Here is a 22,860-nt window from a genome sequence, read left to right on the forward strand (position 1 = left end):
CTCCCTGACACTTGTCAATGCTCTGAGGTTCCTAGAGGCTGCTGGAAATGGTGTGTGGCTGTGGGCAAGGGCCAGTGGCAATCCTTACCATTAACACTGCTCTCCAGGGGCAGCTCTGGATCCCGGCTGCAGGGGCTCCTCTCCACCCTGCTCTTATGGACGGCTGTTCTCTGGGGCTCCTGCAGCCCCGGGGGAAGGTGGTTGTTGGTAGGTGGGCCTGGCTGTGGGTGCCTGACCTGAGGTCCGCAGGCCTGAGCCACAGTTCTTGGAGGAGACTGAGGCAGGGTGAGATCCACAGGTTGGGCTTGGCCCCCTGGCCTGCGGGGTCCGGCCAGGGCTGACTTCCTGTGAGGCACAGGGCAGGTGGTTTTCCGTGAAGGAGGAGGGGAGAGGGAAGCAGACAGCTGCTGGGCAGGCCGAGGGGGAGCGGGCTCTGTCTGGCTGTGTGGCAGGGAGGGAGCACAGGCAATCTCCAGAGGTTTGTGGCTGTCTATAACTTGGTCTGGCCTGCCCGGCCCTGAGGGCCCAACGTTTGTGGCAAGTGTTCTTGTGGCACAGGCTGTCTTGCATGGAGTACAGTCCACAGCGTGAGTTTGGTGACTTCCAAGCTCCAGTTTAGGAGGCCTCTGGGACTCTGGGGGAGCCCTCTGAGGTTCCAGGACAGGGGGCTTAGGAACAGCATCTTCTCTCCGAAACTCAGCCCCCTTGGGAGTGTGAGCTCTGTCCCCTCTCACCTCATCTCCCCTCTCCACATCAGCAACCCCAGGCAGGTGAGGCTGGGCCTGAAGGGTCCAGGGCTGCTCCATCTTCACCCTCCTGGACCACCGGTGACCTCCTTGAGGCCGCTGCCCAGGGCTGTTCCCTCGGGTCGGCACACCTGTCCTGCTGGGCTGAGAGGTCCCAACCTCCTTGCTGTCCAGGGCAGCATCTGCGTCCTCAGGGCAGGTGGCAGTGTCCCCAATGTGTGTTTCCCGGATCCGTTCTGTGTGGAGCCCCGGCTGGGCAGGGAGGAATGGGAATGGGGAGTTCAGGCCATGGGAATTATGGGGCTCTGGCAGTGGCCCCTCCACCCCGTCAGCAACCTGGAACCCCTGGGGTTTCCTCAGGTTGCAGGTCGCCTTCTCCTCAGCCGGGCGACCCTCCTGAAGACAGCTGCCACAGGCCGGGCACTTTCTATCACTGTCCCATGCGGGCGGTGGCACTGAGTGGCCACTGACATCCAGACGGCCCTCACTCAAGTCCCGGCGGATGTAGTGGGTGAGGTCAGGCTTGGAGCGCAGGGGTCCCTGGCCCACCTTCCGCAGCACCGTGCTCAGCACCCGCCGCTGGCGCTGCTGCAGCCGCTCCAGATAGCGGACCTCGGCTTCACCGGCAGACTCGTCCTCAAATCGGACACGCGACACGAGGCTGTCCGGCGTGGGCCCCTGTCCGCTGGAGGCCCCGCTGGAGCAGTCACTCACGGTCCCATTCTGGAGGCTGTCACTACAGGTCATCCTGGGGTCCTGGGCCGGGTTTCTTGGCTCATCTCTGAAGAAGAGACAGGAGAGACATGCAGAAGGATGAGGAGCAGGTGAGCCCTCTCCTGAGACCCACCCTGCCCTGTCCTCCCCATTCTGAGACCCACTCTCTCAGGGTGCTCTGTGGCAGCCTCAGCCCACAGTCAGGCCCTTGGGGAGTCAAGTGGTAAAGCCGACCCCAATCCTCAGACTCAGCAAAACAAACACGGTCTATAGTGTGGGCTTCCCTGTGCTACCTGGCTCAGCCTGCTATGATCAAACACTGCTAAATTCAGGAGTGGACAGAAGGAAGACACCAAAGACCTTACATTATGAGGGGTATATGCTGTGCTGCAAGTTGTGTGCAAGTGATATGAGTGATTTGTGCATGCGTGCTGTCTATTCATTGTATAGGGTGCATATGTGGTATCTGACGTGGGAGATATGTGATTTATGTGTATATTGCGTGTATTATGTGTGTGATGTGTGGGGTAGGGTGTATGCTGTTGTGTGTGGTATATGATGTGTGCTGTGTGTGTTGTGTGTAGTGTGTGTAGCATGTGTGGTATGTGGGGTGTTAGAAGTGATCAGAACATTATACATTTCTGGACATAAGTACAATCAGCTCTCTCCGTGGATACCACATCTGTGGATTCAACCAACAGTGTAGTGAAAATATTTGAGAAAGAAACTGCATCTGTACTGACCATGTAGGCTTCATTCTTGCTATGCTTCCCTAAACAGCACCATACAGTAACTACTACATGGCGTTTACATGGTATCCGGTAGTTCAACCACACTTATGGTGATTTAACTCATACAGGAAGATGTGCACAGTTCCTATGCAAATATTACACCCTGATTGGGGTTTAAGCATTCATGGATCTTGGTGTCTCCACTGGGCTGTGTGAGCCTTGAAGTCAGGGTTTCTGGGTATTCTTGGCCTACAGTTTCCACCCAGAATTCCTAATTACCTTACTTGGACAGAATTCAGGCTGAAAGACCCTTGGCAGTCACCTTTGGACTTGGAGAGAGAGGGAAAGAGAGAGAGAAATAGAGAGAGAGAGAGAGAGAGAGAGAGAGAGAGAGAGAGAGAGAGAGAGAGAGAGAGAGAGAGAGAGAGAGAGAGAGACCATATGAGAGAATAATACCACTATATACCCCAGTCTGTCTTCAAAACTTGGAATCTTCTGTCTTTGCCTCTTAAGTGCTGAGATTATAGGCATATACAACCATGCCTAGCTTTGAACTCTGAGTCCTAACTGGTCCAACCTCCACCACCATCACCCTTAATCCATATACAACCTAACACACATTCTCATCCTGCCCCTGGCTATAATGGCATTGTTGTGCTGGGAAACTTCACATCCACCATTAGCTTTGGCTCAGGGACATACAAGTCCTCCTTGGCTCCAGAAGCCCCCTCCCACTCACAAACCATAGAGCAGGACCATACTTGTCCACTCCTTTTCTTCCAGCAACCTCTCCACCAATCTACGAGGAAATGTTTGGGATTCACTTTTCCCTCTTTTATCTACCTGCCTCCAGTCTGTGGGTTTTCCTGGGACCCAGCTAGCTTCCCCCTTCCCTGCAAGAGGGCACAGTATTGCAGTGATGGGTTTTGAGGTGAGAAACAGGCCCTGCACATGCCTCTCAGCTATGTTTTTCCTTACCCGACACTACATGCACTCACTCATAGGCCTCCAGGCTTCTGACCCCACCCATCCCTTTTATGGTAGCCCTTGGGTCACCATTTCCTGAAATCTTCCTTTATAACCTGCCTGCCTTTAATACCTCTTTATTAAAACTTACCTACCATGTATGGATAATTTTATGTATCAACTTGGTCAGGCTATACTACCCACGCAAGTGAAATGTTATTCAGGATGTTTCTGTACAGGTATTATTTCTAGACAAGAATTAACATTTAAGTGGGTGGAGTCTGAATAAAGCAGACTACGCTCCATAATGTAGTAACTCCATAATGTAGTAACCCTCATCCTATCAGTTGAAGGCCTTAGGAGAACGAAGACTGACATCATTGAGCAGAATGGAATTCTGCCAGCAGATGTGTTTGGACTTGAACTCTTCCTTGAGCCTTCTGATTTACACTGCAGGGTTTGGATGTGCCACATCCCAAGTGTGTGAGCCAATTTCTTAAAATAAAACTCTACACGTCCTATTGATTGTGTGTGGGTTTTGTGTGTCGGTTTCCCTGGACACCCTAACTAATGCCCCACAACCATGCCTCCCTCCTCTGAACACCTGCACCGTGCATCTGCCATCATAGACTCAGAAGATGTTAGGGCTGAGGGGCCACTCGGAAGTAGTCACTATGCCCCCTACTGAGAAGAGACACTCTTCAAGCAGAAGCTTAGGACACTGTCACCAGCCAGGATCAACCAACAACAGCCCAATGGAAGTTCTGTACATGACTCAGAAGTCCAGCTGGAGGGTTATGTGATAAGAAAAGAAAAAACAATCTGGTTTTGAGATGGTAACGGAATCCAGGTCCCATGAGCTGCAGCAGTGCCCTTAACAAGATGGTGAATCGAGCCATCCCAGAACCCACTCCAAAGGAGAAATAACATTTTGTTCTAAAAGCAGAAGGGAAGCTAAGCATGTGTGGTGTTTTCAACCCAGTAACTCACACCCCGAGCACCTTCCCCTCCCACCAGCAGTGTTAGCAAGAGTGGAAGAGAGTAGGAGGGACTTTGGCGGCATATGCAGAGTGTGGGAGGCAGCTAAGCAGCCCACAGCTCCCAGGAGAGGCCTAGCTTCTCAAGAGAGGCCTAGCAGGGGCTCCAGTAGCCGCCCCTGGAGGACAGATTCTTCTCTGAATCAGGGCCCTTTCTATAGCCCTGAAGTTGTGTGGCCTTCATCAGGAGCCTCCTTTCTAAAGCCTCTCTTTGCACAACAAGGCTGTGATGTGCATGAGCTCTGCCATCTCACACAGCCACTAGCCACACACAACAGTATCGCTTATTGACACTCTCCCAGGCTTATCCTGGGAGATCAGGAGTGCTAATCTGAGTGTGCTTGTCCCCCAGATGGCAAAATCTCACACTTGTAGGAGCTGCTTGGTTCCTAATGTTTATTTGTGATTTGCTTCCAGAAAACATAGCTACCTCTACCTCCACCTGTATTCAGGCTTGCCCAGCTGCTTCCAACAAGGCGGAGGAAAAAGAGGGCTTTCCAGAGCCTGCTCTAGTGCCCCTCCTCTTCCCTCCTCTCTCTCCAAGCTGCTCTTTGGAAGGCATGATGCGCCAGGGATGGGGTAGAGGCTCTTGCATTGAGCAGAGAGGCCTCAGGCCTGCATGACATCACCATACTAACTCTGCCTGGCTCTCCAGGGTGATTTGATGGGGCATAACCTTTAGAGGCAGCTGCAGCAAGCCATCTGGTGTGAATTTTTCAGCTATACTCTCTGAGGATTCACTGGGGCTGCCAAGTCATAGTAATTCTTTTCTGGACACAGCAGCTGTTAAAGTGGGTCACCTTGCATTTCTACAGCATTTCTACAGGCAGGAAGAAAGGAACCTATTTTACCATAGTGACTGGGGTAGTGGTGAGCTGCTGGACTGATTTGGAGGAGAGAGGGAGCCTGGGAGGACACTGACACAAAGAAGTCTGTTTTGTAGATGGTCTTTATGTGTGTCTCCTCACTCAGTCTCATAGCTATGGAAAGTGGGGGCAGGAGAATTCCTTGGAAGTCTGAGGCTTCTAGCCATGCATGTGAAGCAGAGCAGTCCAGATGCCTCAAGGAAGCCATGCCATTCCAAGCCAGTTCCTTCTGTCCAGAAAGAGGAATAAAAGGAGAATAAAAAGAGAAAATAAAAGGATCTAGGGTCTCCCAAGTCCCCGTCCTAGGAGTTACAGTAACAACTAACATAGGCCTCTGTTCATAATAGAGTCATGTCAAGGGTTAAATACAAGTCCTTAGCATTTAATGAGTAGGCTTAGGGCTGGGAGTAGTGGTACATGTCAGTAATCCCAGCCACTTGGCAGAAAGAGGTACACAAATCACAGACTGAGCCCAACCCTGGGAAAGCACAAAATCCTTTCTGAAAAAGCAAACAAACAAACAAAAAAACAAACAACTGAAAATAAAGCTGGGCCCTGGCTTGAATGGTAGAGTAGTTGTCTACCATGCACAAGACCCTAGTTCAAAAAAAGGCTCAGGATCTCCAATAAAAGAGCATATGATCCAGTTTTACTAGAAGTCCCACCTCCAGTGCCATATAGTGATGGAGACAGGCATGTCCAGCATTCTTACTGTGCCTAAGAGCCACAGGCCTTGCTAGCTACAGAGGTATTCCTGTTCAGGCCTGGAATGGTCCATCAGCCTCATTTCAGGCCCAGAAGTGTGACCTGGAGCTGGCTCTGGGTGCTAGAGAACTCTTTAGTGGCTCTTTGAGTGTACACAGAGGGAGCAGGTGATGAGGGCAGGGTGTGTGCTCAAGGGCAGTCATGTGATATGCTGGTCTGAGGCTCTTGAACCTGTTCTCTGTCTCTTCATCCCTGATGAAGCCTTGTGGTTCCAGCATCATGCAATTAGGGCAATACTCAACTCTCCATTTCTGATGTTACTTGTGGAGCCTGACTCCAAGGGCCTGGTGGGTATCTCCAGTGGCTGCTCCAAAGCTGGACAAGCTCCAAAGCCTGTCCCTCACTTGGGCATCATCCTTTGGCCAGGGCTCCACTGGACACCCAGAAGCAAGTTGGAACCCTGGGCTCTGTTCTGGATACCTCTGTTCCTCATGCTCCCCCATAGATAGATAAAGAAATGTTGCGTAACTAGACCTGACAGTACTACAACACTCATGATATGCCTAGTGCTGTTCTAAGTACCTTTCAGGGGCTGGGAAGGTGGCTCAGTGGTAGAGTGCTTGCCTTGCATGAATGAGGCCCTGGGTTCGATTCCTCAGCACCACATAAGAAAAAAGAAAAAAGCCGGAAGTGGTGCTGTGGCTCAAGTGATAGAGCGCTAGCCTTGAGCTGAAGAGCTGAGGGACAGCGCCCAGACCCAGAGTTCAGGCCCCACAACTGGACCCCCCCCCAAAAAAAGAAAGAAATAGTACTAAGTACCTTTCATAGGTTATATAAACATCATGAAAACCCTATTATAGTCCGCAGTCTGTGGATAAGGAAAAGGGGCACAAAGACTTCTGGCAGGTACACAGCTAATGAGATGCACAGCCTGGCTCCAGGTCTCAGTCCTTCTTGGCTACTTGGTGGCTAGTTTGTTCCTGGTTTCTTGTACTCCCACCAGGACATGACAACAGCCTCTTCCCACTCCAGTCTCCTGGATTCAATGCAACCAGCAGCCAGAACAGCTCTACTGAAATGCAGATGTGATTACGCAGTCAAGCTGTCTCATGGTAAGTCTTCCCAACTATTACAGGAGACATCTAAGTTGTCCAGCAGGCCTGGAGGCTGCCATGAGCTCCAGCCTCCATCTCATCCTGTGACGCTGCTTCTCCTGGCTTTCATCCCTAGGATGCTCACTGCCTCCAGGTGCCCATGAATATGTACATGTTTTTCAAGCCCCAACTGTGAAGCCACCTCCTTTTGGGAGCTGTACCTGTCCTTTCCAGGCAGAGGTATAGCTTTCCAGGCAGGGTCTTTCCCTCCTACAACACAGCCTACAGAACTGAATATTTATCTTCCTAGAGACTATGATCTCTATGCCCCCAAGGAACTCAGATCATGTTTCTTCTTTGTATCTCAATTCCCAACATCTAATGGTTCCCTTTGTAAAGGGGTGTTGACTGATTAAATGATCACAGCACAAGAGCTTGACATGGAAAACATATAGACACAGAAGGAAGGAGGGAATAGAGGCATTTGGGTTAGATTTCACCTATTTCCTGCTACTGACCCTTCCCTTCCCTGGCCCTCCCAGGCCTTTCTGGCTCAGGCCCCACTCACCGGATGCCCTGAGCAATGGTGGGCACAATATCATGGCTGGCACGGAGGGGCCGGGTCCTGGCCTTCATGCGGGCGTGCTGCAGCAGATGTTTGGCTTCCTCATGCTTGGCACGCAGCATGGGCTCCGGCTTGGAACCAAAGGTCCTGCAGGGTGGCACACAGGCCAGGGAGGGAGGGGAAAGGATTAGAAGAAAATAACATGGATTAGAAGGCTTTAACAGTGTAAGGCACGGGCTACGCCAGGAAAAGCCCTGCGTGTGCAGCCTTCCCCCTCCAGCTCCTCCTCCAGAGGGTCCCTGAATGGGGTTTGGGGCCTGGAGAATGGTCCTGATAGGGGCCAGGGAAGTTTGGTCCTGCTTGAGGGACTAGAGGGAGACCCCAGGAGGATCTAGAGTGGATAAGGGAGTCTCCAGATTATTCTATTGTTCCTTCCCTGGGCAGATAGTAGAAGTTATCTGGGAGTAGGAGGAAGGGAAGGGCCTGGGGTTGTGGGGCTGGGCCTGTGCCCAGACAGATGGTCTTTCATTGTAGACCTCCCTGCCTCCTTCTGTCTCTCGGCACCCACAATCCCACTCAAGCAACACACTGCCACCCCTGGCTCCCACTGCAGAAGGAATCTGGGAGCTGCCCGTCAAACTTCCCATCTTTTGGGGGAGTGACATTTTTATAAATCCTGGTGCTTTCTTGCCTGAGTCCCCATCCAAACCTGTCAGGCATCAGCTCAAGGCTCACAGGCTCAGCACTGAGAGAAATGAAGCTGGACCCAAACCAAGTGAGCAAATGGCTCGATTTTCATAATAATAAGGGTCCTCTAGCAACCCCAACAGATGCACCGCCTCCCTGGCCAGTCCAGAGCTGCAGAAATGACAGTACCCCTTTCCAAAGCTGTCTTCCAGACAGTGACACACCACCTGCACTGGGCTACAGCAATAACGGCAGCCCGCACCTCCCTCTAATGGGCAGTGCTCTCTGTGGAGCTTGCTCTCCCTGGCCAGGCTGGCCAAGGGCAGGTGTTCGCTCCGCTTGACAGATGAGGGTGTCCAGTGCTGAGAGGAATGTTGGCACATTGCTCAAGGTCGAACATCAATTGAGAGCACAGCAGAGCAGAGCAGATAACAGCCAGCCCTGCTGCCTCCAGCATCACCCCCGTGGCCTCTCCTCTTCCTCCCTGCCTCCCAGGGCAGTCAGAAGATGTCTGTGGCTGAGGTCAGACACACTCTTTGCTGTAACTGTCATCTAAGCTGGGCTGCCTCCACAGAAGGGCCCCTAGAAAAATCAGGTATCACAGACTTAACACAGCCTGGATCTCAGACCTGTGACCTCCATGACAACAAGTCACTCCATATTCCCTGTGGGAGAAAGGGCCTTGCAGGACCATAAAATAAAGTACCAGGAAGTTTCCTGCTGCCAGAGATAGGTGTCAGGAGATAAGGGCACAACTTAGGCCTCCAGGGACGAGGGCTCCTTGAGACATCCTTGGACCAGCTCTGGACAGGCAATTTTCTTTTTTATTTTCTTCTCATCATTTGCATCAAGCTGTGCTTTGTGCCAGAGAGGGAAAGGCTGCTAGCATAAAGGCACCATCTGTGCCTGCAAACCCTGGCAGGGCCAGGCCTGGCTGTGGAAGAAAGAGGGCTTCGTGAGGTGATGCAAAAGTGCATCTCCAGGCCCCACTGCTGCTCCCCCTCCCCCCTTCCAGGCCTCTTTGGCAGGAGAGGGTCCCCCACGTCCCCCACCCCACAGCTTCCAGAGCAGGCTGCTCCTTCAAGAAGGCAGAGAACAGCTGTGCTCCCTGGGGCTCCTGCTCCAACAGCAGAGATAATGAGGTTACCAGCCCGGAGAGGTGGCCCTGCAGCCGCGGGCCTCTGGCGGCTCGCCCTCACATTCAGAACCTTCCGGTGACAGCTGTGCTTCCCTGGCTGTCGGAGGGCATTTGTCACAAGGTCTGGTGGGCAGGCAGGAGGGCCCCTAGGCAGCTGGCCAGATGCTGCCACAATCAGCCCTGCCCCAGGTTTTTAAGCCATTTTGCAGCTTTGCTGTCTCCTTTCCGTTCCTTCTACTTAGAGCAGTTTTTTGTTTTTTTGCTTTTTTTGTTTTGTTTTTTAATTTCTCATCAGCTTCCCTGCTTCAGTTTCTGGCAGACAAAGCTGGTTTCTCCACTGATTCGAAAAGCAGGGTTTTTAAGTGCCTGGAGGCATCCATGTGGTAACACACTGAGCCGGAGGATGGTGGCAGTCCCTTTCACAGACTGCAGACAAGGCCAGCAGTGCACAACTCTAGTCATTGTGTCTCTGTGGGGAGTTTGGGGAGGGGGTGTAATTCTTCCAGGAAGCAAGCGGATGTAGTGTCATGGGATGCTGAGCCTGTACTGCCTACTTTCCATCTGAGGGAGACTTTCCAGTCCAATCTGGCCCTGGCCTCTGACAAGGACATAAAGCCCCAGATCTAGTCCCTACCTATCACAGATTACGATCCCACAATTCTAGCTTTCACAATTCCTCTGGAAATTTCCTGGCAGAGGTGGAACAGTCACTGTACCATCAGACAAAGGCAATTCCTAAGAACAGACAATACCTACCACTATCTTGAACTCCTGCTTCTGGGGCTCATTTGTTCAGTGGGTGGGTATCTCAGTGCTTTGCCTTCCCAGGCTTCCATTTCCCCATCTGTAAGAATGGGGCTTGGAAAAGGGAGAGGACTCACACTTCCATCCTGCCAGTCTGGGTTCTGGGCCAGACAGCCTTTGGTGAGGGGTGAGAGGACTCAGAGGTTCCTACCTTGGGAGTTCACACCACACAAGTCTGGCTCTCGTGGGGTTGCAAATCCTACAAAGAGCTAATTGTTAAGGGAAACTGGAGGGCTAATAGCATGTACTAACCATTCCCGCTGCCTACCAGCCACCAGTATCCTAAGGACAAAGGGCAGAGGGTGTCTCCTCCCTCTCTGGTCTCTCCATCAGTTCCTGGAGAGGAATAGGCTTCGTTTTGACTTCATTTCCCTCACAGCCAAGCAGGTCAGGAGAACCATCATCCTTCTCCTAGCTAGGGAGGTCAAGAGGACACAGGGAACTTTTCTGCAGCCATCATAATCCTGGATTAAAGCAATGAGCTCCAGCAACTCTGAGTTTAACTCTTGCATCTCAGGTACATTAACTAGGAAATAGAGAATAGGAGATAGGTCCTTCCACATTCCAGTATGCAGACAATAAAGGGAAAATATATAGTATACAGAACACATTTGGACCTCTTTCCTTAGTATTTGTCTCTTTTCTGCATATTTGAAAGCTGTATCTTTACTTGTTTATTGTGATTATTAAATAGTTGTACAAAGGGGTTACAATTCCATAAGTCAAGTTATGAGTACAACGTGGAAGCTGTATGTTTAAAAGGACAGTTGCTGGGTGCTAGTGGCTCGCACCTGTCATCCTAGCTACTCAGGAGGCTGAGATCTGAGGATCACGGCTCAAAGCCAGCCTGGGCTGGAAAATCTGTGAGACTCTTATCTCCAATTAACTAACTTCCAGAAAACCAGAAGCGGAGCTGTGGCTCAAAGTAGTAGAATGCAATCCTTGAGCAGAAAAAGCTTAGGGACAGTGTCCAGGCCCTGAGTTCAAGCCCCATGACTGACAAAAAAATAAAGAGAAAGACAAACAAGAGGATGAAGTCCTACTGTGTGCAGTTTCCTGAGGGAAGGAAGCTGTGCCAGTAGTGGGTCGTGGACTTGGGCTTACTACAGTGCTTCCTTCCTGCACCTTCTTCGCAGACAGTGTCCTGCAGACACTGGCAGGATAAAGCCCAGAGAGGTGCTTCAGAGACAGGTGCCTGAGTTCTAATCCCCGGGTGGTCACTTCCTAGCTGTGTTGTGCTGGCAGGTGACCACTTGAAGATTAAGCCTCAGTTTCTTCACCTGCTAAATAAAGGCCGAGTTGTTAAGGTGAGTGAGATGATACTCTTAAAGGGCTTAGCATAGCATTAGGTACTTTTTTTTGGTGGGGGGGGTCCAGTCATGGGGCCTGAACTCTGGGCCTGCGCACTGTCCCTCAGCTCTTCAGCTCAAGGCTAGCGCTCTACCACTTGAACTACAGCGCCAGTTCTGGCTTTTTTCTTTTTGCTTATGTGGTGCTGAGGAATCGAACCCAGGGCCTCAGGCATGCAAGGCAAGCGCTCTACCACTGAGCCACCTTCCCAGCCCAGCATTTTTAAGATTCTATACATGCTAGCATTTAAAATTATCATCAGTACTTCTTTTTTAAACCAGTCTCTGTATATCATCCTTATCCTGTTAGGGCAAAGGAGTTCCTGCACATGAACTACAATCACTCAAATGACTAGACCATTATGTTGTCTGCAAGGAAGGCATGTCTGGAAGTGACAAACCATTCTGTCCAGCTAAAGAAAGCTTGCTAGGCTCTCTGGAAAAGAGATCCTTTTCTAAAGCCTTCATGGAAAAGTCTCCATGGAAAAGATGACTTCCACAGAACAGGGAAGGGAGCAGGCCAGCTGGCAGCACAGGGAAACTGATGCCCAATTGTAAACAGACCCTTCTCTTCCTGAAGAAGGAAGAATGCTCCCTTAGAAAGGGCTGCCAGTAGGCTCTAGCATTTAACACTAGGTCTAGGTTCTTCTAAGGAAAGCAGGACAGCTCTATCTCACCTTCCTAAAGAAGGCTAATCCTTGCTTAATATCAGAGCTCAGTGTGAGATGTACTGGTGATGAGTGGTAGCAGGTATCTAGGTGAGGGTGGCAGAGGCCTGCTCAGCTCTGGAGGGGCAGGAGGAAGACTTTTCTTGGATTTCAGCCTAGTTGGGCCAGGTGAATAGCCTCGGGTAAATTTCCTTTCTTGAGTTCCCTGATTGGGAAAGACTGGATGATGATTAAATATACATACGTGGTTTGAACGTGAGTGTGGTGGGGATGTGGCATAGGACATCTGAATGTTCCAAGTGGCAATGACTTTGTGTAGGGCTCAGGGTTAGTTTCCTCTTCTCTAGGGCTCAGGACACTAGATGTTATAAGAGCAAGTGAAGGCTAAATGCGATGTTTTTCCAGGCAAGGTTACCGAGGTTTTCATTGTGGCTGCATAAAGAAAGGCTGTAGCAGGGCAGGCTGGGGCAGGTGGGAGCAGCAGGACAAGCAGGGCTCAGCTACTCTTCAGTGATCTCTCTCACCCTGGGAATCTTAGAGCAGGCCAGGAGTGTTTCTCCTCATGTCCCCTGATGCTAGATAATACCAGAAGATTCAGAACCTAACCAGTGACACAGAATGGTCTCCAACCCCCATCACCTGACTCCTTGACACCATGGTAGCCCCCATTCCAGGAAATAAGATAGCCCCGCAATGGGGAGGCTCAGCGAAGAAGGAAGACCATGTGAATGTAAAACATTTTCAGGTGTAGATTCAAACCTAAATCCCAGTATTCTCCATAAGTGGCCTCAGCCCACCTTCCACTCTGTGTTTTATAGGAGTATGCCTATATTTGTCCTCAGCTCTCCCAAGCACGTGGGCAGCCCTCCTCACTCATCTGGAATGTCCTGTCTTGCTTCCACTCAGACCCTCACAAGCCCACACAGGCCCCAGACCTAGGTTCACCCTCACCAGCTCCTTCCTGCTTTCCTGTGCCAGACAATTTCTCAGCTCTTGTTCCATGACCTGCATAGTTCCTCCTCCAGAAAAGTCAAGAAGAAGAGCTAGCTATATTGGAACAGCCCCCACTGTGGCCTGGCTTGCAGTGGGAATTTACATCAAAATTTCCATCTAAAATTACACTCACATCTGTACCCAGTGCTAGGCTCACATAGGAGCTCCAATTTGTTATTGTGATGTAACTGAGATGCATTGGGTCTCTTTCTCCTCCTCCTCCCTGCTTCAGGACACACAGCTCCTAAAACCTTTGGACTCTGTAGAGTGATCTGCAAGTCTTTCATATGCTAGTAAAATGGTGGGGCTAGATAGGCTCAGGATGGGTCTGATCCCAACTAAGATAGAAGTAGAAAGTTTGAACTTTCAGTCCACTCCATTCTCCTAAGAGGTAAAGGGGAATGAAGGGTGAGCTACTGGCCAATGGGAAGGAAACGTGCATAAAAGACAGGAAGAGCTTCTAGATAGCTGAGAACATGGAGGTTCCTGGAATAAATATGCCCAGAAAGGAGATGAAACGTGGCACCTTTTCCATGACATCAACCTTGCCCTGTGCAACTATCTCTCCAAGGGTTGTCCTCAGTAATAGCCTTTACAATAAAGAAGTAAACTAAAATCTTTCCTTGAGTTCTGTGAGCTGTCTTAGCAAATCAATCAAATCCAAGGAAGGAATGGTGTAAGCCCTGACTGATAGCCAGTTGGTCAGAAGCATGGGCCATCCCTTGGGACTGGTATCTGCAGTGGGGACAGTCTCATAGGACTGGGCCTTCCACCTGTGGGAACTGACACCATTTCTATCACAAATAAATTGAGTTGTAGGATATTCAGCTGGTACATGGAAATAATACCTAGACATTTGATGAGGTATTCTGTGCTATGTTGTATGTGACAGCCTTTAGGCCAACTTGGTGTTTTTTCCCAATCTTAAAAATACTCTTAACATATTCATTTTTCAACTTTCTCACAACTGTAGGTCTGAGCACTTGAGCCAAGAGCAGGCCTCTGAAATTCATTAGAGCTGCTTGCCTTTACAATCTCCAAACTGCTGGAGTCAAGGAGTTTAGACTTCTAGCTATCCCAACAAGGGCCTAAAAATAGGGACCCTGCTGTGTGGCTGGCACTGTCTGCTCATGACCTCCAGAAGGGCATGTTCACTAGGGGAACAATCCTACCCCTGGGACGAGAAGAACGCAACCACAGAGGACATCTCCTGTTTTTTCTTCATCACTAGCACATCACAGCACAACCTAGAAACCCTCTCCTCTCATTCTCCCCTGCAGGCACATTCCAAGGTCTGAGGCCTCCCAGATCAGAATGGCCCAAAGGCAGGCAGTACAGCCTTGCAGTGGAGACTGCTAGCCTCAGGCTGCTTGGCACCAGCCTGACACAGTGCTCTGCAGGCCTGGCATGCTACTGCTACAGGGTGTTTTATAGCTTTAGGGTGTCCCATAGCTGCAGGGTATCCTATAGCTATCTGTGTGTCTCACATAGCTGCAGCCAGTACTCCAATGACTTCTGCAGCTCATCTGGTTTCAAAGACTTTTTGATCATGTCAAATCAATACAGGGTAATACCATACTCTAATTCCAACATGTCTTCCAGAGCATCAGGAAGGAAAAAGGCTGAGATAGTTGGCTGTGGCCATTTTATAGAGATGAAAATTCTAGATGAAACTGCTATTGACAGTAGATGAGATCTCCCCCCCCAGAGAAGTTTCTGTCAGTGAACCAGGACCAACACCTAAAGTTTGTCATTAGGATAAAATCAGAATGCACGAACAGTACTTAGCACAGCAGCTGGCATATAATAAAAGCATAAATGAGCTTGAAAACAGCAGCTGCATTTGTGACACTGGGAAGTTCTGATCCCCTAGGGCTTCCTCTGCCCCTTAATAACAGGGGAATCCCTGAGGTTGAGAGTAGAGGTCTCCTCTGAATCTGACCCATAGCACTTAAGGTCCTGGACCCTCAGTGGTTCCCAAGGATAGCTGACTCCATGGGACCACCATCAGGCAAGCTGGGTCTCTTCCACCCCAAGAACTGGGCTCAGCAGTCAATGTCATTTCATAAGCTTGTTGCATTATTATGTTGCAGAGCAGTAACAATCATGGGCACAATTAAGTACATGTTGAGTTAACTTGCTTGTGATGGTTATTTGCTTGCAACATTCAACCACATAGATACTAAGCTTAAGTGAATGTGACACAACAATTTCTCCCCCAAACCCTGAGAAATTCTGCAGAATTTCTGCCCCAAGAAGGCCCTGCCAGTGGTTGGCCATAGCCTTAGAGCACTCCTCTGCCCACTGAGGGGTGGTGGGACCACTCTAATGCAGGACTCTAGCCTCAAATGGATCTCCCAGGGCATGCTTTACTCACAGATCTCTTGAGAAGTTTAGCTCTATGGAAGTAGCACCCAAAAGTCATACCACTTATGGGAAAAACAGAGCCCTACAGGGTTCTGGGGCATTGTGGCATGGCTGTTACTTGAATCTGCCTATGTTCTCTGGACCTTCTTCCGGGTGTCTATCTAGCAGGGACCTGGCCCTCCTGCCAACCTTATGTCCTTCTGTGCTGGTCATCCTAGGTGGGTATTTCAAAAACTAAGATATCTCTCCTCACTCCACATATACTCCCCTATCTCCCTCTTTTTCTCCCTCTCCCTCCCCCCTGCCTCTCTCTCTCACACACATATACACACATCATAGAGTACATGTGTGCATGCACACACACACACACACACACACACACACACACACACACACACACACACACACACCTACTTAAACTCTTAAGAAGCAGCCCATGGTTTCAGGTGGCTGGAAGGTTAGATCATAACCCCAAAGTCCCTGTCCTGAGGATTCTGCAGCAATGCTATCTCCTCACATGACTATTGGAAAGCCTCTTCCACCCCTACTTGAGGTCCTCCTCTTTTTAAATGAGTGGTTTTATTACTTATTACCCAACATGTAAGTCAGGCTCTGCCAACAGTGGCCTCTGATCAAAGGCTGCACCTTCCTGAAAAGCCTTTCCCCCAAGTGATGGAGTTGGTAGTAGGAGTGGGCAAAGTAACTTCGGGGCAAGGGTCCTGGAGCACACAGCCTCTGCCCAGGCCTCCTCAGAGGGCTCCACAGGGCAGGAGGTGGAGAGAGGGCCAAATGGAGTGTCACTGAGGACCATGGTCCTTTCTGCAGTCAAATTCCTCCACACCGGCAGGGCCATGATAAAAGGACAAGAAGGAATGAGAACAGTGGCTAAGGAGATAAGAGAGGAGACCAGGTGAGAAGTAACTAGGGATGAAAGAGCCAGGCATTCTTTTCTCCACCAGACCCTTAGCCGAGCAGTAGCCCAATCACCTGACTCTGGGCAGCCCTGGCCTTGTTAAAGCAGGCTGTGGGACTGGGGTTGCCATGGTCTGAATGTTTTTGTCCCTCAAATTCATATGATCATATTAGGAGGAGGGGTTGGGGAAGCAACTTGTACCTTCTTTTTTTTTTGTCAGTTGTGGGGCTTGAACTCTGGGATTGGGCGCTGTTCTTGTACTCGTCAGCTCAAGGCGAGTGCTCTACCGCTTGAGCCACAGCACCACTTCCGGTTTTCTAGCGGTTTATTGGAGATAAGAGTCTCACAAACTTTCCTGCCTGGCTGGCTTTGAACCGAGATCCTCAGATCTCAGCCTCCTGAGTAGCTAGGATTACAGGCGTGAGCCACCGGCGCCCGGCTAATTACTTGTACCTTCATAAAAGGGACCCCAGAGAGCTTCTTTCTCCTTTCCACCATGTGAAGACAAGGTGAGAAAGTACCCTCTGTGTACCAAGAAACAAGCTCTCACCAGACAAGGAATCTCTCTAGATGTCAGCCTCCAGAACTGTGAGAAACACATTTCTATTGCTTGTAAACACCCAACGATTGTATTTTGTCACAGCAGCCTAGATGTACTAGAACAGAGGCCCTGCCCATGTTTTCTGGAGGGTAGGTCAAACTGAGTGGAATTTATGCAGGGAGCAGTTTGATCACAGAAAAGCAGCAATGTTGACCTCTGCTCTCAGCAGAAATCACAAGACCTTGCAGAGGCTGACATCACTGTGCAGCTGGGGAAATGGAGCCAGCTCCAGCCCCAGGGCCTCCTTCAGGCGTTTATACTAAGAGCTAAGAAAAGATGGATGCTGAAGCTATGAGGGTATCTGGGGTGGCTCAGGCCCCAGGTGTCCCCACTGTACCTTGAGTGTACTTTTCTTACCTTGTCTGGTTCAGGACACTGCCCAGGAAGGATAAGTGTCCCTCTTCCTATCCCTACACAGCCTGTCCAATTTCCGCCAAACAGTGGTAGAGGGGCTAGGAGAAAGTCTACTGGGGTTCCTGTCAGGTTGCAGGTGAAATCCTTGAGTGACTCCAGCACACAACTCCAATTAAGAAAAGAATATGTGGAGGAAAACTTTACATTCATTCTCTTATGTTAACGTCATAACAATTCTGTCATAACCAGACAGATTTTTTCAACTTTCAAGATAAAGAGACAGAAGCCTGGGCCGAGGATGGAGCCCTCACACACACCTCAAAACCTGGTGGTTTTGCTCAAATAGCAGCAGCCTAGGGCACTGGGCTACCTGTCACTTTCTCCAGGGTTTCAGAGTGATGATCTATAGTGGCCCTCAGCCTACCAGCATAGCTTCGCCTGTTTTGTAGTTTTTCAAGTTCTCCTATTGACCTGGTAAGGAATGAAGGTGAGTATGAGGCAAAGAAGGAGGGAGAGAAAATGTGGCTCTGCGCCCTTACCTGTTCTGGTCTGAGTCCTGTAGGGAGCTTCCTGAGTCTAAGTCCATGTCCCCTCCTGATCGCTCTAGGGTCCAGAAAGAGAGATCAAGTAACATCAGAAACTGGGCTTTCAGCTGGCACTTAATGACCATCAAGTAAAGTTTGGGCGGCCATTTATTTTCCAGATAAATCCAACACCTTGCCTGTGTCTCTGAGAAGTGCAGGCATAGGCTGTTACAATAACTGAAATGGCCCCCAAGAGAAGAATGATGAATGAATTCATGAAAGAAGTCTGTCTTTTGAGTTTGTCTAAACACTCACACCTCCCAGTACTGCCATTGTAGAACTCTGGCCCAGTGGGCCAGCATAATAGTAGGATGAAGAGAAGGGCTATCTTCTGCTTGCCTGCCAGAGGGTGATGAAAGCCACAGAGGGAGAGAGTTCAGGGCAAGACTACAAACACCATTCTGGAAAAGGCTACCAAAAAAACCAAAGGGAAGAAGTCTTGGAGCCTCTTCCCCAAAGTACAAGGAGCCACCTCCCACTGATCTGAAGGGATTAGTGTCTTGATCAGGCAGGCCTGCCTGTGAGGAGAGTAAAAAAAAAAAATTGCCAGTGCCAACAATAAAATGATACTCTGATTATTTTGGTGACAGCCAACTCTTTTCTTGCTCCCTACCATGAGTGCTTCCTTCCTTTCCCCTAGACCCTCTTCTGCCCAGCTATAGTTAGCCTCACCTGATATAGTTCTGTCCAAGGATGGAGTCCAGGCTGGGGTTGCCACCTTGGAGAAACTCTGTCCAGAGACCTTGAGCATCTCCTGCAGCAGAAGACGGTTCTTCTCTACTTGGTCAGACAGGGACAAAGCATTATCCCCTGGGCCCAAAGCTCCTAGCTCTCCAGCTCTCCAGAGGGTCCCCCGTGGGACTGCCCTAGGGTTTAAGTCCTTCTCAGAGGTCAAAGACGTGCTATCCAGGTCTCTCCCTGTAGCCAGATGGTATTCAAGGCGATACGGCCTTTCTTTTGTCAGGCTGGGTACATGGGTGGCTTTACAAGGACTAGACCCTTCTCGCTGACCTGGAGTAACTCTGTGGATGAGGCTGTCTTGCAAAGAGCTGGACCCTAGAAGCAGACTCCTCTCATGTTCACACAATATCCATGCTGCTTCTGGAGGCCACATGCTCTGCCCATTCCAGCACTTAAGCCCAGGGTCAAGTGACTTGGGAGGCCCAAGTCCCCCATTCCTGGAGGGTTGCTCTTCATTGACACAGCGGTCCAGCTGCCCATCAGTGAGGTTCTCAGCATGGGGGACCAGCACAGCATTTGGCAGGGGAGAGCCTTCTGGAGGGCTCTGGACTCCTTTGGTCTTGACTTGTCGGCATTTGGATGGCTTAGGGCTTTCACCCTGTTTACTCGCTGTCATCTCCTTCAAAGCCCTCACTTTAGACTGCAGCACAGAGGGCTTTTGTAGCTCCTGTGTTCTTGGGGGCTGAGGAGTCATCCAGTTGGGTGTTCTGGCTTCCTGAGGGCATGGCCAGGGTCTTGGGAGGGCTCTATTATCCAGTTGTGGTACAGCGGATGTTACCTGCATGGGGCTGGCTGTTCTGTCCCAAGTCTTGGATTCTCTGGAAGAGAAAACAGACAAAGTTCCTGAGACCCCAGCACCTGCACTCAGGTGGCTCTAGCAACTTGCTTGGTTCCCAAAATACCTTGGTGTGGAGCCATGCCCAGATGACCATAACCTGGAGACAGCAGTCTTCTAACATGAAAGCAACTTAGAGAAGTCCTCCTAATCATAGAGCAGTACAAATATGTTATTATTGAATTTATTCTTCTAAGTCTCAGTAGTGTTCTATCCTCCTATCTCTGCTTTATGGATAAACAAAATTATTTCAAACATCAACCTGATGTCTGTGAGGACAAGAGTAAGAGTTAGGATGGTTCTCCAGTCCCTGGCCTCTTCCTTTGCTGGCCACTGCTGGGAGGAGGATGTCAACATCTGCTAATGGCTACCATGCTGTCCCTTGTGGAGGAGGGACCTGAGGAAGGGATCAGGCTAATTCCGTCCCTCCAGTGAAAGGTGTATCCCCCCCAACCTCACCAGGCCCTGGGTCTATAAGCCTTAGAACTCAGCATGGGGTTGTACTCAAAGGGAGATTACAACCAGTCACCAAGTCCTATCAGCTCTCTGCCAGGCAGTCCTTTCACACACTTTCAATCATTCTCAAATAATCCTGACACAACTCTGTCAAGAGTGGCTTTATTATCATCACTTTTGCAGATGGAAAAACTAAGTTAACTAAGAGATTGTGTCACAGATGCTAAGGAGAGGCCCGGTGTGGAGTAAAAGGCTTATAATAAACCCAGGGCTCTTGCAAAACACTTGCCATCCCTCAGTCCCACCACCTCTCTTGGAAGATGGGACTGCTTAGTCCACAGGGAGTAAGTGATTTCCCAGCACCACAGAGCTCCTTCAGTAGCACAGCTGGTATTAATGGCTTTGTGGAGGAGGAAAAGCATGGCCTTTTATTCACCGAAGTGTTGCCTGTATACCTACATGCTAAGTGTTTTTCTTTTTTCTTATGCCAGCACTGAGGCTTGAACCAGGGCCTGGGCACTATGCCTTAGCTTTTTCACTCAACACTGACTCTTCACCACTTGAACAGCACCTACACTTCCAGCTTTTTGGTAGTTAACTGGAGATAAGAATCTCATGGAATTTTCTTCCCCGAGCTTTGAACTGTGATCTCAGCTTTCAGTCTCCTGAGTAGCTAGACACAGTGCTCCAGTGTCTTAATACTCTGTTCTCAAAGAAAAGGCTACTTAACATTACACAGCTAGAAATGTCTCTCCCCAAGTAAACTCAGTGTATGAAATCTATATACATATTAACTATAAGTTAGGAATTCATTATTCCCTTCACACACTGACATAAAGATTCACCATAAACTGTTCAGAAATGCCAAGTTCCCTCTACAGTTGTTTGTTACAGCTCAATTTATACAATAGTGTTTCAGGATAAAGCAAAACACACATATAATACAAAAAGTCACAGTCGTTTTAAGCCAGTGAAGTTTAAGAACTATCTTTAGGGTAGAAATCTTGTCCTCTATCAGTTAGCCTAGAATGTGCTGGGTTTCTCTTTGCTGTCCAGATACCTCTCTCTTCCAAGGTCCCAAACAGAAAACAGGGTTAGGATGTAATAGGAGCCCTTTCTGGGATGGCCAAACCCAGGGACAGCGTTCCAGAGGACCCCTGACGTGAGACCTTAAAGAATGAGATCGTCCCCTTAAGGTCCCTGGGCAGTCTTCCCGGAAGACAGTTCTGATGGGCGCCGTCTGCTCCCATGACCCAGGCTGTAACTCAGAGTCGGAATGAAGATGGACGTGAAGGGCGGGCCTCCTCCTTCTTCCCGCTCGGTGACCCGAGGAGGTCCCAGGTCCCCAGCAGCCAGCCGAGGTTCCTCCCTCCACCCGGTACCGCTGCATACTCACGGAGGGCTGTGGCGGGCAGCTTCGGCCTCCATCCCCTCCATCCCTCCGAGAGGTGAGGCCGTCCTCTACCCTCTCCCTCCCAGGCCTGCAGCAGACTTCAGGGAGGGACTTCCAGCCCGGGATCCGGGCGGGTGGGAGTGAGGCCCGTAGGCCTCGCCCCTTGTGGCCTGCCCGACTCCTCGGGGTCGGGGTCTGGGGAGAGCGAGGTGCGCGGCTCGGTGCGAGAGCGCACAGCGTTGCCCTGAAGGGGAGAGCGCTGCCCGGGCGCCCTCCCGGGCCATCGCAGAGGAGTGGCGGAGCGAGAGGAGGGGCAGCGGAAGGGGCTGGAGGAACCGGGACCTCAGCCTCCCCACCCCCAGCCTCCGGGAGCCGATCCTCCCCGACCGCCCGGGGAACAACCTAGGCACCGGCCCAGAGTTTGCGCCCAGCCCGCTCAGCCCGCCCTGCGGCCCGGGGGATGGAGCTCAGCTGACCTTCTGAGTTAGGCAGAAGTTAAGACCGCCCTTTGTTTACACTGCCTTCCCCGAGGAGTCTAAAGACTTCTTGGTGGGGCTGTCCCCCGGGTCTCCTCCGAGCCCAGGTCCTTGGCTTCTGTGTTGTGGTGGGGCCTAGGGTCACCCTGAGTGGACAAGGGTCCCCTCATCCTGCCTGCCTGTCACCTCGGTAGCGACAAACTGTGTTTCAGGACCCCGGGGACTCCTGCCCACACTTTGTCACTTGCTCTAGAGCTGGGAGCTTAAGCTATCGGCTCCCCACCACCACCACCACCACACTGTGGTTCAAACCAACAGCACTGTCTTTACCCACCGGACACGTGGTCAAGCCTATTTCCAAACCTATCCTCTCCCCCAAAGACAAGAGACAAGAGAGGAGCCAGAACATTCCAGGCATCTCTGCTTGTTCTTCTTTCCTTCTGCAAGTGAGCTACTATAAAGCAAAGGGTACTTGTGCTTGGTTGCACCAAGATCATTCTCCAGATGGCCAGGTTAGCTACTGAAAGGGCTCTGTCTGTGTGGTGTATGGCGAGAAAGATGCTTCCAGAAGGGCTTGGCTTCCCTTGAGTAAACAGGCTTGCCCTGCAGAAGGTGTGGAGGGGGGCATCTTGGCAGATAACCACATCCAGGTCTGAGAACTTGAAAACTGCCAGTAGCTTGACCTGAGATTATCCAGGTAAGCCTGGTGTTAGGGAACAGATCCAAAGTCACACAGCTCTGGGGACGGGTGGTCTATAGAGTCTGGGTACTTTCCTTTATGTGCCCAAAGCAAGTAGTTCCAAAAGCAGTACTGCCATATCACCATGTAGGAACAGTACCATCCGTGGCACGAGTGCAAGCACCAGGTGTTGGGCTGCATACTATACCTTCCTTATCTCACTGCACTTCACACCATGGGCACTGTGATCGCGTTCCTACAGATAAGGAAGCTGAATTTAGGTTAGCATCCTATAACACAGCGTTAGTAAGTCCCTCGCCTTCTGGACAGCACTCTTCCCCGGCATCTGCATATTCTACAAGAAAGATCTAGGTAAGTTTTATCATTGTTTGTTTTAA

At 50.4% G+C, this 22,860-nt stretch overlaps 1 protein-coding gene across 2 annotated transcripts in view; it reads right to left on the reverse strand.

The window, feature by feature from the left end:
* Positions 1 to 21,650, reverse strand: part of Kiaa1614 (KIAA1614 ortholog) — a 32,592-nt gene extending 10,942 nt beyond the window's left edge. The window contains exons 1-5 of one of the 2 annotated variants that reach the window (XM_070034326.1): positions 21,311 to 21,650; positions 18,555 to 19,441; positions 17,838 to 17,901; positions 7,428 to 7,571; positions 89 to 1,527 (exon numbers count right to left, since the gene is read on the reverse strand). In XM_070034326.1, coding sequence (XP_069890427.1) covers positions 89 to 1,527; positions 7,428 to 7,571; positions 17,838 to 17,901; positions 18,555 to 19,441; positions 21,311 to 21,351 — 2,575 coding nt within the window. In that variant the 5' untranslated portion in view covers positions 21,352 to 21,650. Of the gene's footprint in view, positions 1 to 88; positions 1,528 to 7,427; positions 7,572 to 17,837; positions 17,902 to 18,554; positions 19,442 to 19,525; positions 19,586 to 21,310 lie in introns of those variants that run through there. The other variant, XM_070034327.1, reaches the window with a different exon arrangement.
* Between the last annotated feature and the right edge of the window lie 1,210 nt (positions 21,651 to 22,860).

The sequence above is a fragment of the Dipodomys merriami genome, unplaced genomic scaffold (assembly GCF_024711535.1).
Source record: "Dipodomys merriami isolate MVZ:Mamm:240054 unplaced genomic scaffold, mDipMer1.0.p SCAF_24, whole genome shotgun sequence".
Classification (NCBI taxonomy): Eukaryota; Metazoa; Chordata; class Mammalia; order Rodentia; family Heteromyidae; genus Dipodomys; species Dipodomys merriami.